Raw genomic sequence first — 16,500 nt, 5'->3', positions numbered from 1 at the left:
GTATCCTTTTTTACTTCCACCTTTTGAAGCCCCTCACTCCCCACCTAAATAGAATTTAGATAGTGTTCCAAACAATGCTGAGGAACTTGAGAAAGATGCTGTTGCTTTGGGAGGGGCTGGGGAATACACCACAACATTTTATTGCAGTTCTCCATGTTTTATCAATAAAAATAGCCCCCCACATAAAAATAGTTTGATCCATGTTGAGTGCACTATTTGACTTTTTTAAGCTTGACTTTCTGAGCTTGGTGTAGTGTACATTTGTAAGTAGGAGGAAAAGATCTTTATAATTCCATATGTTCCATACTGGCTAATGATTTTGTGGATTAAGCGGAATTGTTAAAGTAAATGTTAGACTATGAGTGGGATTTTGAAGTCATGAAATTTGCAGTGATTTTGACCAAACAAATGTTCTGAACAGAGAATCTCCCGAATTGCTCAAAGCTCAGGGTATCAAGCAGTTATGGGTTTTCTCTTATTCATCCTTCTTTTGTTTAAACAATTTTACATTGTGCATACTATTTCTGCCTAATCATTCCATAGTTGTACCAGATGTTTACACTCTCTGTGAATACTGGACTTTTAATTCAGAGGCTGTGCTAACTGTTGTGGAATTCAATGATGATACAGCTTCTGTCGTCTTAATGACACAATTAAGGGACACTATTATTTCACTGTTGGAGTTGTAAACTGCAGTTGAACAAAAGCAGCACAAAGTTAAATTGCTCACATTATTCTTGGTAATATTATAACTGAAATGAAAATTTACATTAAAAGTAGCAACATAAAAAGAGACAGAAATGTGAGATCACAAAGCCAAACTTTTATGAAAAGAACATGATTGCCATAACGGCATAAACCTCATGCCCAGGCAAGTATGAAAAGGTTCATAGTGATTATCTCTAGATCACTGGGTGACTGAAGTCACAAAACAAACTTTGCCTGCCCAAGTTAGTTCTTCACAGAGGCAGGGTGATGTGACACTGGATTGTCTTCAGATGCCCCAGAAACATTTACTGGTTAACCCCAGTTTCCAATGCCCAGGAAAGTTTTATCACAGATATCTGATATTTGTTAGCATCCTGCCATCTCCTAAAGTGTAGCTGGATACCATTCTCCCTTCCTCTATCTGTGAGAAATCCCAAAGTGATTTCAGAATCTTCTTACTGGTCTACCCTGCATCATCTAGAGTCAATATAATCATGAGACGTAATTTCTGGTTCTTCACAAACCAAGAATTGAATTCCAGTCTGAAAGCAGAAAGAGTAATTTCTGGTTCTTCACAAACCAAGGATTGCATTTCAGTCTGAAAGCAAGAAAGAGCATCTAGTATCTCCTTGTTAATTACTTTGTGTAATTTGCTGCAAGTGGGTATAGTGATGGGGATTAGATAGATTCATGGAGGAAAGGTCCATCAATGGCTATTAGCCAAGTTTACTCAAGGCAACCTCCATATCCAGAGGTAGTAAAATGGTTTTATATTAGTGCCAGGATGTAACATTAGGGGCTGATGTCACACCAAGGATTTTCCACATTCCAGCAATCTGACTCATTTGTTCCCCACCACCACCACATTTCCACATGAAGTCATCTATTCCTGTGCAGACCATGAACAGCCTATTCCTTCCACAAATAACTCTCCTTAATTTTAAGTCTGTAAAAAAGGGGTGGGGTCTCAGGATGATGTCCCCTCAAGCAGTTTAGCACAATTGTAGGGCTTTGGTGAAGCACTAGTCAGTTATTATTTTCATTGTTGATGACTGCAAGGGGCCCATACCTGTGAGCAGTCACAGGAATTAGCATAATCAATTGCCAATGCCTCGGGCTGCCTTTTAGATGGGGGAGGGGGAGAGGTGTTTCCTGCAAATAGCTAGAGGTTGTTCTTGAAGTTTTTTAAAAAAGGTATCACATTATTTCTGTGCAGTATTACTTAAGGATATGGAGGTTTGTTTACAAAAAAAGAGAGGATTGCCTACACCTCAGCCTGCCTTTTAGATGAGGGGAGGTTGAAGGGATTATCAAGGGATCATCCAGAGACCCCTGTAAATATGTGAAGGTTTTTTTGGGGGGTGAGGGGTGAGAACTATTACATTTTTCTTATGCAGGAAACACAAACACTCCCAAACATATATCATTAAAACAATTAAAATATAGTTAAAAACAGAGTACATACAAAACAGATTAGAATACATATAAAATATAAAAGCATTGATTAGGAAGGAGAGATTGTTGATGATAAGCATCGAAATGACTTGTCACTCCAATAAATTGTCCCTTTTCCCTTTTGGGAAAGCTACCAAGGATCTTGTCTTGGTGCTTGGGGGGGTCAACAGTGGGATGGCTTCTGGTGTCCTGGCCCCACTGGTGGACCTCCTGATGGCACTGGTATTTCTAGCCACTGTGTGATACAGAGTGTTGGACTGGATGGGCCTTTGGCCTGATCCAACATTGGCATCTCTTATGTTCTTATGTTCTTATGAAATGCCAAAAGAAACAAAAAGTCTTCACCCACTGGCAGAAGATGGCAACAGAAGGGGACAGATTAATCTCCCTGGGGAGGAAGTACCAAAGTTTTGGTGCCATGACCAAAAAGATTCTCTCCTGCTTGCTGCCTGACTAATCTAAGGAGGCAGAAGCACTCAAAGCATTATCTGAAGATGACTATAGTGGTCAGGCAAGTTCATAAGGGATTAGGTTGTCTTTTAGGTATGTTGGGCTTTGGAAGTCAACAATTTCATACACATGCGGCACATCAGCAACCTGACCACCATGGAAAACCATCATAGTATAGAAGCAGCCAGAGATGTCATGGACTCTGTGTTTGTTGGCCCTTTGGGGCAACTGGTTGGCCATTCAGTGACCTAGGATGTTATACTAGATGGATCACTGAGCATTTCTTATGTTCCCCCATGGCAGGTACATACAAAGTGCTTAGAGCTTAGCAGGATAAGACATTCAAAGCATCTCACCCTTGCTGATTTAGATGACTGTATCACTATGCGAACTACTACTTGATTATCACACATGACCATCCTTTGGTTACTAATTGCATGCTACCTTTCTCTCCAATATAGACCAAAGACAAGCCTTCTCAGTGTCTGAATATATTTCAGCTTCCATACTAGCCAGATCAAAGACCATGCATTATTCCTGCCAAGAAACTACTTATATAACTTTAGATCACCCTTAAATCTTATGTAATGATGCAGAATCCCTCTCTCTAGGGTTACTGCATATAGCTAGGCCCAAAATCTTGACTAGGTACTACCAAATTGTGCATCAAATGCTTAGTTGCAGCATCTTTTGAGTGTAGTTTTCCCATTGTCTGAATTTTCCTAACTTTGATACATCATATCTCAGATTCAAATCCAGTGGCACCTTGAAGACCAACAGATTTTCCAGGGCATAAGCTTTCAAGAGTCAGAGCTTTGACGTCCAAAGGTATATACCCTGGAAATCTTGTTGGTTTTTAAGATGCTACTGGACTCAAATCTGCTGTTCAACTGCAGGCCAACATGGCTACCCACCTGATAGTATATCAAGTGTCCTTAGTCTGAGCATTCCCCAGCCTATTCATATGACCTACCCAGATATGGTAATGTGGTAACTGGCCCTTTGTCTTTTCCCATGCTAATGAATCCCTTATTGCTATCAGCATTTACCAACATTTTAAAGAACCCCTCCTAATTTGCAAGTTAAAAGTCAGATAGTAGCTGTCTCATGGTTAAACCAATGCTTTACCCTCCATTGCAAATACAATGCAAGCTTTTCAAACTCTGGACATTAAAAAGACTGATCCATTGGGAGCGTTTTGTCAAAATGCAGCTTCAGCAGATTGAAATGATCTAGATACAAGACAGACTTCATGTCATACTTGAAAAGAAGGCTCCTTCCCCCAGCCCACTCACAATAGAAATGGAAAGTTCATTGTGGCATACTTAACAAAACATGGCTGTGGATTATTAACCAGTGCCCCTTTAGAATAAGGAACATGATTATGCACCTAAATATTACAAGTACCTTCTTTAGCACCAGTCGGAAAATAAGCAGCATCAACACTGACAGTTCACAGTAGAGACAGAAGCATGATCCTCTCTCACAGCTTTCTCAGTTTACCTAACCACATGCTCAGTCCCATGTCACGGTGTGGACTCATGCTCTCATCACACTGGATACTCTTCACTCCTCACCAAGGTCCTCTCCCACTGCAGGCTCTTGCTGTGATAAGCTAGGAGGCCCCAGACATCTTCTGTCCATGTCACAGTCTTCATGACTGATAACAGTGTAGACAAAGACATCCAATGCATTTTCTTTGTTTTTACTTTCTGCATCCATTTTTTACATATCTTCATAAGTAATTTGGGCGGCTAGACTCAGAGAAGAATGATCTCAGTGAGCTTCATAGCTGAGTTAGAATCTGGATCCAAATCTCTTTAGCATCCCAGTCAAGATTTGATTTGTACAATAGCTATTTTATGATACCTGATATCTGTGCTTTTCGCCCTGACCTGGATGGTGCAGGCTAGCTGAATCTCATCAATCTCAGAACCTAAGTCGGATCAGCCCCTGGTTAGTACTTGGATGGGAGACAACCACGGAAGTCCAGGGTTGCTACACAGAGGCAGGCCAATGGCAAACCACCTCTGTATGTGTCTCTGGCCTTGAAATCCTTACGGGGCTCACCATAGGTCAGCTGTGACTTGACGGCACTTTCCACCACCACCATATTTTCCAGGATACACTGCTTTATATTTTTCATCTTAAGATGTTACCTGTGACACAATTAACTCTCTCTTACAGTTTAGCTAACTTTCCCCTTACCGCTTTTTTAAAAAGATCACCTTACTATCCTTATACTGCCTCTAGTGTGAATGGATCATTTATAAATGTCACCCCCTTATTAATTTACATTGTGTATGGGTGTGTGGGTGTGTAACTTTAGAAGTCATATTAATGAGAATATATATAAATAGCAAATATAACTGCTATTATTATCACCAGTGTTTTGGTAAAGAACAATCTGTGTTAAATAATTTTAAGCAATTGGAAAAATAAGTATAAATTTATAGCAATTAGTATACGCCTTCTTGATATCAGACATAATGGGTACTGTTCCTTCAAGCAAAGGGTTAGCCATTAGAGAAGACAATCTTCCAGTGCCCATTAGTTCAAATTTAAAATAGTGATGCACTACACACCTGTTAGAAGCCTTGGGTTTTTGCCTAGAGATCTCTCCTGCCTGCATGGGTCCCTTTCCAACTCAATGGCTACAGGCATGAAGTCCCTTCAAAAGAACGCCAGTTAGCTTTTGAAGAGAGACACCTGGAGTTAGTCTCCCAGGCTTTCCCCCCTGACAAACAGTTGATCAATGTGATATTCAGTTTTTTTCAAAGTGTTCTATGTGTACAGACCTGGCTGTTCCTCACACATTCCCTTTGTTTCGGACAATGATCTGTTCTGATCAAGACACTTGGAATAATTTACTTTCATTTCCTTCAGCAGCAGCAACAGAAGAACCAGAGGTCATTCCAGACCCAGCCAAGCAAACAGACCGTGTTGTGAAAATAGCAGGAATAAGTGCTGGAATTCTAGTCTTTATTCTCCTCCTCCTCCTGGTCATATTGATTGTCAAAAAAAGGTAAGTGTTTTAGATTTGACACTTAATTTTTTTTCCAATCTTGTCAAGTAATCAAAAATAAATTATTTCACAGATCATTTCAGAAAAATGTTAGGGGCAAGTCTTATTCCGAATTACGAGGCCTGTGGCCAGTAAGTCATATTGTCGATAGTGTTGCCAACCTCGTGGTGGGGCCTAGAGTCCTCCTGTAAGTACAAGTGAACTCCCAGACTTCAGAGATCAACTTCCCTGGAGAGAGTGGCAGCTTTGGAGGGTCGACTCTATAGCCTCACGTCCCTGCTGCATTCCCTCCCCTCCCCAGACTCCATCCTTCCCCGGGTCCAAGTCTCAAGGAATTTCTCAACCCAGAGTTGACAACCCTACTTGCACACTGGGTAACCAGTACAATACTGTAAAATCCTAATTGTGTATTTTGAGTACAAGGCTGTGAAAACTATATAGGCATGGACAACACATTTATGTAATTGAAATAATATTAGTTTACTACCCCATCTGTTTTGTAAGGCTTAAGACAATCTTTCTGCTTTAAAGAGCCTTAATGATCTGTAGCCATACAGTATCTGGAAAAATATGTTATGGATTTTGTTGCCTTCATCTCCATCTTTGACAATATTAGAAAACTATATTTAAAATCACATTACATCACCATAAATATTCCATATGTATGGAAATCTGAAATGTTTCAACAATGTATTAACTGATACCTGAACAACAATCTTTTTTTTTAGTTGCTGTAGATTTTCCGGGATCTTTTTTTCCCTTAGACATTTCCTCAGGCCTGACAAAAATCAATAGCGCCATCTTCTGGAATAGTAGAGAATAATTTTAAGCACACTGAACTACTTAAGTGTTGTTTTAATAACATTTCACTTACAAATATCATTACTTTTTAAAATTTGGCATAGACTTTCGTAAATCAGCATTTAAAAACTGAGCATCAAACAACTAATTAAAAAACTTTCAGTCATCCTGCATCTTTTCCTTCCACCTTTCAGTCCCTTCTGATGCACAAACTAGGTTGATTTTAGGACTGTTTGGGCATATGAAGCTGCTTATACTGTGTCAATCCCGCTAGCTGTATAATGTCTACTCAAATCAGCAGTGGTTCTCCAGGATCTCAGGCAGAGATCTTTTTAAGCCCTGCCAGCTATGCTTCTTTAATTGGAAATGCCAGGGATTAAACTTGAGGCTCTACACATGAATCCAAGTACATTCTCAATCACTGAGCTGTTGTCTTCAAAGTTTTGTGTATTCCAGGGTGTTTTTAAAAAAAGAAATCTAGAAAATAAGGATATATTTGTTAACTGTCTTTTGTTAAAATGAAATTATTTTTCTTTTCATTTAGCCAAGTTAGAAACACATTACTGTTGTGCCTGAAAGTCATATCTCTGTCTTAATGGTTTCCATTAGAACTTTTTTTTTAATTTATTGCCTCTTTACAATTACCCCCTGGAGATATATAACTTGGAGAAGAAACGTCTGCATTAGAAATATTAGGTATGCTTACAGTGTTTTGTGTTAGTTAGCTACATATGTGATTTTTTTCCCCAACAGTGTTTTCACTTTTTTTTCTTGTTTGTGTACCTCTGTGCTTGAGAATAAAACATACATGCAATAGGCTAATTCATATTGAAATTACATTAAGTCCAACTGAATTAGAAATCTAAGCAAATTGAGGTGCAGAACAGGCTTCCCAGCTGGATCACCTTACATCTAAACATAAATACATCATTCAGATTACAAGGATACTTCACTGGGAAAGTCCTGTAGTATTTATATATTTCCATTTAGCATACAGTTGTCTCCTGCTTTTTGACGCTTACCTGCTTTGCCATCATATATTGTAAGGGCTGGGTCTTCCATTACCATCTGTGTGCATGGTAATGTGCCTATAACTATATTGACTACATTTATAGTCCCTAGATTCTTCTTTTTCTTCCCCTAAACATCCCCCATGTCCCTCATACTTTAGAAACAAGCATTAAAGGAATGGTTATTTATATAACGAGTAGGGGAAGATGAAACATTAACATGTGAACCAAAAGTATATTTTTACAGGCTGTTGCTATATAAAAAATGGGCTATGCTTACAAGACCGCCCAGATCTTGTGCCTGAATGTACCAGAGTACTGAAGAATTTCAGAAGTTATCCATCAAAAGTTTGTTAGGAGAAACCTCAAATGTACTACATGGAACCCTACTTGCCTTTAACAGGGGTTTATTGGTGACAGTAATTTCCTGTCTCCTGGTTCCCTCACCCCTTTTTTGAATGTTCAAGCTTTTCATGGTTGGTGGCTACAATACAGAATAAGGATACTGCAACAAAAGTCTAGCATAACCTGGACTTGCTCCAGATCAGCATTTCATATTTAACCTTATTTGTATGATATTTTCAGAACTATGTGTCACCTCTCACCTAGTTTGTCACCTCATGAATGAGTTCTGTGTCTCTGTTCTTTCTGTACGTCTTGAGCCATGCATAAAGCATAGACAAAATTTCTATTGTACAATGTTAATTTATGTAAAAAGGCAGCAGATATATCTTACCTGTATATTGAATTTACCATGTCATTCTCATCCTTTCCTGAAATTGTCTCTAGGGCAGTGAAGAAGGAGCTGCATGTAAATCTTCCACCTCCAAATTCATTGAAGTGAATTCAGATCTATCTAGTATTTAATCCACAGTGTTCCTTCCACTGATTTAGTAACAAAAATTTCACTTGCTTGATAAATTAGCCATATCAGTATGCAACCTGTTACACCAAAGCCTGAAACCACCAGTAGCTGTCGCAAAGGATATCTTGTAATTTAGCCCAAATGCACAATATGTTAGACTTGTATCCTATTCCATATTAAAAATTAATCCAGTTGAAATGTTAGTTATTGGTATTTTTCATGATGATAGGTTAGTTGGTTATCCCTTATATGTAACATGTAATTCCTTTCACATATTTTATACCTACACCAAACATGGACAATTTGAATAAAGTCATTTAGGATATCCTAAATAGTAAATAGGCTACCCTTTAATACTAAAAACATACTTAAGAGCCAAATGTACAACTATGTTGAAATAACTGAATTAAAAATTATGTAAAACACGCTGATATGACACATGCTACATTACACTATCATGTTTGCCTGTTGGGTCTGCCTGTTAACAATTCTTCAGATTCTCTTGTCAGCAGTCAGAGAAAGCTGGAAGGGATCGTGCAGGGAAGGAGGAGCCACCAACTCATCCATTACTTATCTTTAGTTACTTGTTTCCTTTCCCAGACTTCCCCCTTCCATCTCTGTTCACATGTTGCAATGGACACATATGCAACCTGCATGTGCATTAATAAACCTGTTGTAAGAAACAGCCAGTAGCTATTCACTTTATAAGTGAAACCAGGGACTACTTCCTGGATAAATGTGGTGTTTAAATCACCTAGTCAACCGCACATGTTAGGGTTGCCAGGTCCCCTCGCTGCTCTGAGGGGGAGGTTGGGGGTGCTCCGAGGGGTGGGCAGGGATGTCACATGATGTCCCCGATGTGATGACGTCACTTGGAAGTGACGTCATCATGTCAGGGATGCTCTGGTTTTTGGGCAAACTGTGGTAAAATTGGGCTTAAACCATAGAGTTTGCCCAAAAACCAGAGTGCCCCCCGCACTACATTCCAGGTGTCATCCTTGTGTCAGGGATGTTGTGTGGTGATGTCCCTGTTTAGGGGCAGGGTTTCCCCTGCTAGCTACCTGGTCCACAGCAGGGAGAAGCCCCCAAAACTGGGGAATCCCCCACTAGGACCTGGGGGTTGGCAACCCTAGCACATGTGTTAGGATTACCAGCTCCAGGTTGGGAAATTCCTGGAGATTTGGGAGTGGAGGCAAGGCAGGGTATGAGGAGAGAAGGTCCCTCAATGGAGTATAATGCCATACAGTCCATCCTCCAATGCAGCCACTGAACTGAGCTTTGTTGTCTGGAGGTTAGTTGTAATTCTGGGAGATATTTAGGCTCCACCTGGAACTTGGCAGCCCTAACATGCACTGAATTGTAAATGTGTTCACTTTAACTTGTGAACAGAACTGTGATGGGCAAATAGAGATAAATATAGATGGAGAATGAGTCACCTATCAACCTTATCCTTCACTGATTGTTCAACTACAATCCTTCATAGTTTTTCCCCCCCTCTCAGCATGAGTATCTGCAACATTCCTAACAGGCATATCTAGTTTGTTCTCATATGATAATATGTACCCTGGCTCTCAGCATGCATCAAAATTGGAACTTGCCACTGCCTAAAGCCAAATTCAGTGGGATAGAATTTATTTCACTGCAAGTCTGTGGCCTTAATTGGGGTTAGGGTTCTAAATTAATCTCTCTGTCTGTGAATTAGGGAAATTTGTTGTTGCTCTTTTTCTTACATGAAGAATTTTCTCTCATGCTTTCCCCAGCATGTAAACCTAACTGAATTACGTTGAAGATTGAAATTTTAATTTTAAATGCGTAGTATACTTCTAGGTGCTACATAAATAATGATTGGTAATCATTTTTATACATACATATTGATGACTCCATTATGTGGTATCCCTTTTGATACTCTCAAGCCTTGATAACATTTTTAGAAAGACCAGAAAGCCATTATTATGCATTGACACAGATTTCCAAATTTGATTTGGGGGTGGGAGGGATCAGAGTGGTAAGCAGCTTTGTATGATTTGCATGATAGGCACATACAAAAGTGGTATCCTATGCTTGGCCTGATCGTTTTGTACAAACTAGTTTGAAGCTGACGTGGATGAAACTCTATTAGCTGTTATAGAGTTTTGCAAAGTAATTGAACTAGATAAGAAAAGGGATACTGCATCTCTTGAATAGCAAATGCTGCTTTTATTTTTAACCATTATTGAAATATTTCCAAATGTACATCATTTCCTTCCATTTGTTTACTTTCCATATTTTTAATGATAAGCATGCATATATCAGCATTTCCAGTTCTAAGATTCAAAAACAAAAAAATTAGGTTTGGATTCAGCAGCTGTGTGTGTAAACATAGGTGCCGTATACACACACACCTGCTGTAGTGAGTACAAGATTTGATATGTATACAGGATGCTGCCAGTCATGCTTACACCTGTATACCAAAGTAGCCACCCTAGTTGCTGTTTACTAACTGAGCTCTTCCAAGACAAACTTTTGTGTTCGTAGCTCAAAGCTTTAAAAAAAAGATTGAGAGCACAAGACCTGTACACAGTTGTTCTTTATGTCATGACATTTAGGTCGTTCTCAGTCATTACATTTATGCTGAACTGCATGTTGAAAATACATAAGCCCATTTAATTTCCAGTTTTTTGCAACAAATGATGTGTCAGCATGTCATTTTTCTTGTGATCTCCTTCTAATACCGAAATCATTTTTCTATGCTAGTGTATTTTTTAATTGCATGGCGCTGTAAGGCTAATCAGTGCATGAGCAAGTTGTAATGCTAACCAAGAAAACATGAATTTTTAGTTTTTTTTTTAAACGCACATTTCTCTGCTTTACTGAATGTGACAGAGTCACGCTTTTCATTCACCATTGCTTCTCTTTTTCCACTGTCTGTGATTTGCTTGCCAGGAGGAGCTACTATTCTTACTCCTACTATCTGTAAGTAGAAACAGGTGACTTACTACTTTACATGTTTTGAAGATGCAGTATCCCTTTTCAAAAAAAAGAATGAAAAAAGTATTTTACTGAACATTTCCATATTTTTGATGGTTTTTAGGGAGCTTAACATTCTATTGTGGTTTTTGCTTTTATTTTTAAAGGGATATTGTATTCTAATTGGATTGATTTTTTTTATTTTTACATATATTTTTATATCACCCCGTTTTAATTTGTATTCTAAAATCAAGTCTGGCTTTCCTTCTAAAAAGGCACTGACTGTAGCATTTAATCCATGTTAATAAACAAGAAATGAGCAGGCTTAGTCCTACCATGTGACAGGGTGGAGCCCTGTCCTCTGTGGCAGTGGATTAGGTATAGGAGTTAAATTGAAAGGGAACCTACACCTCTTCCTAAGAATGAAGGTAGCAACTGGCTTAGTTTTGTGTTTTGTTTGTTTGTTTGGTGATAAGATCAGACTCCACCTTCTTCATGATGTGCCTGGGTTCCTATCTTAGATAAAATGGAAGCAGCACTGATCACTTACTTTTTGCAACAACAGAGGTGTGCCTGTTTACTCCTTTCTTGGGAGCCCTGTGTGCAGTGAGAGGATTGGTATCCTCCCTTGAATGTTTCAGAGGACAGGATGTTTTAATTCTACGTGCTCTGCTCCTGAGAAGGGAGGAAATGGCCTTTTCAACTTCCTGTTTCTGCAACACACTGTGTTTACTCTTCCATACCAAAAGAGAGAGAACATTGGCAGATGGCTTTCTTGCCCTACAGTAAAAAGGCATGAGCCCTGAAGAAAGCTATTATAAAAATGCTGAATTGTTTTTAGAATACATCCTACCTTACATAAAGATCCAGATAGTTATTTCTCTATCATATTAAATTCCCAGTCTCTGTACCACATTATGTGACCAAGAATGAATGTGCTCCTCCTAGAAATTCCTTGAGCCTCACCCTTGTGCAAGAAATTTATTGGCCTCATGTTTCTAACTCCTGCAGTAGAACTTGAGCCTTTCTGTGGAAATGAAGGTGTGATTGGATTTATTGACTAAGAGAAGCTGAGGCATGACTCCTTCACTGGGACATATCATTGCTACCAGCAGGGCAGGGGCAGTGGGAAGAAGACCCACGACCAGCCACGGCAGCACCCTTTGCCAGCCCAACACCATCATTTGGGCATTACCTGTTGGCTAGGAGCATGGCGCGAGGGGAGGATGTCATACACAGGGAAAATACGGTTCCATCTGCTCAACTGTGGCCAAATTAATGGGGGCTGACATCAGCCTCTTTCTTCAAATGCCTGGATATTAAACTTTCTTATCTCTTGTTGGGAAAAACATTGGTAGTGGTTGAGAGAACATCCAGACTGTAATTTTGTGTGTGTGTGTGCGCACGCGCGCTTGGAACATGAACAATTTGTATCAGCCATAATTACATGGGCAATGGTAAGCTACACGATCAAAACAAATTGTAACATAATACATGTATTGGCCTGGGTTAAGTAGAGTTTCACTTCAACAGAACTGAATCAGTAATGGTTGTTGGTAGGAAGGGCCATCAAGTCACAGCTGACTTATGGTGGGCCCACAGGGTTTTCAAGGCAAGAGACAAAAAGAGGAGGTTTTCCATTGCCTGCCTCTGCGTAGCAACCCTAGACTTTCTTGGTGGTCTCACATCCAAGTGCTAACCAGGGCTAACCCTGCTTAGCTTTTGAGATCTGAGCAAATCAGGCTAGCTTGGCCCATCCACGTCAGAGATTAGCAATGATTGTCTAAACAGCAATATTTTCTTCTTTTACCTTTTCATTTAGAACTACTAACAAAGCTGTTGTAAACTGTCTTGGCTTATGATGAATTGCAATTCCCTTGTTAAGCAACAATTAGTGCAGCCAGAAGTAATTAAAGCAAGCAAGCAGTTTCATAAATGTGTAGAACATCTCTCCCTCATTCCCCTTTCCACCTCACCCGAGCGCTTCCTTGAAGAGCCAGCTGCATAGGCTTATGCAGGTGAATCCTTTGATGGATAATGATGACCATCTATACCTGTCATCTTCTGATACAAATTGCGTACCTACCTAAAAAACAGATTGAATATGCTGTGTTGGAGTTTCAAAGCGGCAAGGAACTGATTGAAATGGGAGAGAGAGAGCGGTATTGTTACATTGAAAAACAGTCCTGATAAATTAAACTCCCACAAGGAAGTACCTATCAACACTGTATTTGCTGCTGTACTTTTAGTTTTCTAGCTATCTTTGCTAATTGAAGTAATGTGCAGGAGTGCTCCTTAAATCTGCTTTCTATAGATTATAACACCACAACAAGCCCTTTTCAAAGCAAGTAACCTTCACAGTTAAGTACCTACTGTGCAATTTTAATACAAGTGCTTTTGCCTTTTTTTAAACCTTGCCTTACCTAGAAACCTGGTTACAGTCTTTACTCTGTGTGAATACCAGAACACCACTTAAAATTCTGGATGATTTTTATGCAGTATTGTAAAAGTGGGTTTAGTGAAATAAAGAGACGGGACTAGTTAGTTTATTATCCCTTGGTTCTTTCCTTTCCTACCTTCCCTGAGGTGTCTTTAAGATTAGAAGCAATATAAATGAGAGATGAATTGTATAGAAAATAGGTAAAATGATCTAGTGGTAGGGAAAAAGAAGTCATCGGTACTATTAATGCCTTGTACACTGTGACAGGATTGAAGAGCAGTAATAAATTTGTATTTTAAGTTCGTGTCATTCCATTTTATTATACTCAAAAAGTTCTTGACAGCTAAAACTCTAAATAAAGTGACTTATAATTGTTAGGTAAAACATACACTAAGAAACAGGTAAACAGGTTCATTGAGGACAGGTGACCCCTGCATGGTGCCTGTGGATGCCATGGTCCCACCAACACCTTTACTGGTGCCAGATTTGCCAGCCCCAGTGCTTGCTCAGAGCAGCAGCAGAAGAAGAAAATGTTTAATGGCCTTTGGGCCAACTTCTGTACGAATTGCTGGAAACTCAGTGGCTTTACCATAGCGTGTCTGGCAATTCCTAAGGAGATATGGCATCACCTCTGGGTTTTCCCGGAAGTGACAACATGCTGGTGCCTATAACCATCCCCCACCCATGTCTTGGTTGCCAGGATCTACCTGGTGTCCACCAGATGTTTGTAGAAAGTGGCTATAGGGTTGCCTTCCCCAAGTTGGGGCAGGGCTTCTCCTGCTTTTGTGGCTCCTGCCCGCTGCCAGCCACCTGGCCGGCAGGGGAAGCCCCACCCCCAACAGTGTCAATGGTGGCTGCCCCTCTCCATCCCCTGCTGAGAGATTTAAAGGGACCTCCAGATGATCGTGGGATTGGGTGGGGTATAAATTAAATAGATTATGATGATTGGCAGGAGCCTGCTGATCAGCTGGAGGACCCTTTAAATCTCTCAGAAGGGGAGGGGGAGGGACGGCTGCCAGTCCCAGGAAGCAGCCACCACATGCCTGAGCTCCAAGCGGCAAATTCACTGCTTTAGAGTTCAGGCGCATGGCACTTTCTTACAAAAAACATTTAAAGGGAAGGTTCCCTTTAAATGTTTTTTTACAAGTGGGAGCTGCTGACACCTGAACTGCAAGTGATGAATTCACATCTCTGGAGTTGAGGCGCACAGCGCCCACTTGTAAAAAACCATTTAATGAGAAGGCTCCCTTTAAATTATTTTTGGCAAGCGGGCGCCATGTGCCTGAACTCCAGAGTTGCAGATTTGCTGCTTGGAGTTCATGTGTAGACAGCCCCCACTTGCAAAAAGCCATTTAAAGGGAAACTTCCCTTTAAATTGTTTTTTCAAGCTGGGGCCACCCACACCTAAACTCCCAAGTGGTAAATTCACCACTTGCAGTTCACACATGCACAGTCCCAGCTTCCCGGACACGATGATGTCTCTTCCATATGATGTCATCATGTCGGGAAGTCCCCTCCCCCTCCTGAAAGGCCCCCAAATCCCCCCACCATGAAGATTCAACCTGGCAACCCTAAGTGGATGGGACCACATGGGGCTGTTGCCCAGCTGGGCTGCTTCTTCCTGTGGCAGCCATTTTGTGGTTGCACCTACCATCCTGTGTCAGAATTTCAAAGATGCCCACAGGATTAGAAAAATTTGGGATCCCTAATTTGTGATCCACAAATCCTTGAATACTGACAGGTACCACCACAGAATTTATTTCATGCCATGTATTTAAACACATAGCAAGGGGGTGGGTATTGCTTGTAAGGTATCTGGAACAAGTTTTAACCCCCCCCCCTGCCCCCACACTTGGTCATTACCTTATTTACTCTATTCAGTCATCATAAATTCAGTGCAGGACAAAGTTTCATGTAAAATTGATTAAAAGTAAACAAATATTGTTTATATTTATATTCTCTGTCATCTATTTCTTTAGAAAGCTCAGAGTGGCTGACACCGGATTTTCAGTGATCTCTCGTGTCAGACCCAGATCTGGACCATATCTGTTTAGCTTCAACAGTGCCCGTAGTATTATTAGATTAATAAAGTTTTGCCAGCTTCCTCCTGGAAAAAGAAAGAAAAGATTTCTCAGAAAGAGTAAGAGTGTTTGAAAAGGGGATGTGATCAGACTGAAAAGAAATATTTTACATTTGGCCAGTATTTCCCACACTGTTTTCCCCCTTTTGTTTTTCGTGTTTACAAGCTAAGACATCATTGTCAAATTTGCAGTATCACTCTACAGACCAGGTGTGTCATTAGGGGGAATTGTTCTTGAGTGTACCTATTTTGGGGACACCTTAGTTCCTCAGGTGATGAAGTTCTTTCCCTGGGGGAGAAAAAACGCCTTTGCTCTCTTCCTTTTGTCAACCCTTCTGGCCTATGCTGCTGATTACAAACAATAATTGTGCAACCAGTACTAGTTGTCACTACAGCTAGTATATTTGTATCTTGCAAGAATAGGCAGCTGATGTACTTATCTTAAAGGCTGTTTGTAATCTAGTGCCTAGGTTTATGTATTTTACTATGCAATCCTATGCAATCCTAAACCTAAATATTCAGGAGTAAATCCCATTAAGTTTAGTAGGACGTTTTAATAAATGTGCTTTGAATTGCAGCCCAAATCACTTTGAACAAACACAAGGTTAATATAGTATCTATGTTGAGCAGTTCTCAGGTTTGGGACCAGAATGCTCCCATATCTTGGTAGCAGTGTCTAGGTTTTCATAAACAAACAGAAAATAGTAGAAGAAAAATTCT

The 16,500-nt window shown here is 40.0% G+C and overlaps 1 protein-coding gene across 1 annotated transcript in view; it reads left to right on the top strand.

Moving 5' to 3' along the window:
- Positions 1-16,500, top strand: part of PTPRK (protein tyrosine phosphatase, receptor type K) — a 492,629-nt gene that overhangs the window by 410,742 nt on the left and 65,387 nt on the right. The window contains 2 exon segments of the mRNA XM_015416770.1: positions 5,503-5,638; positions 11,237-11,266. Coding sequence (XP_015272256.1) covers positions 5,503-5,638; positions 11,237-11,266 — 166 coding nt within the window.

The sequence above is a fragment of the Gekko japonicus genome, unplaced genomic scaffold (genome assembly GCF_001447785.1).
Source record: "Gekko japonicus isolate JY-2015 unplaced genomic scaffold, Gekko_japonicus_V1.1 scaffold92, whole genome shotgun sequence".
Taxonomy (NCBI): Eukaryota; Metazoa; Chordata; class Lepidosauria; order Squamata; family Gekkonidae; genus Gekko; species Gekko japonicus.
This window is presented reverse-complemented; position numbering and strand designations above follow the sequence as displayed.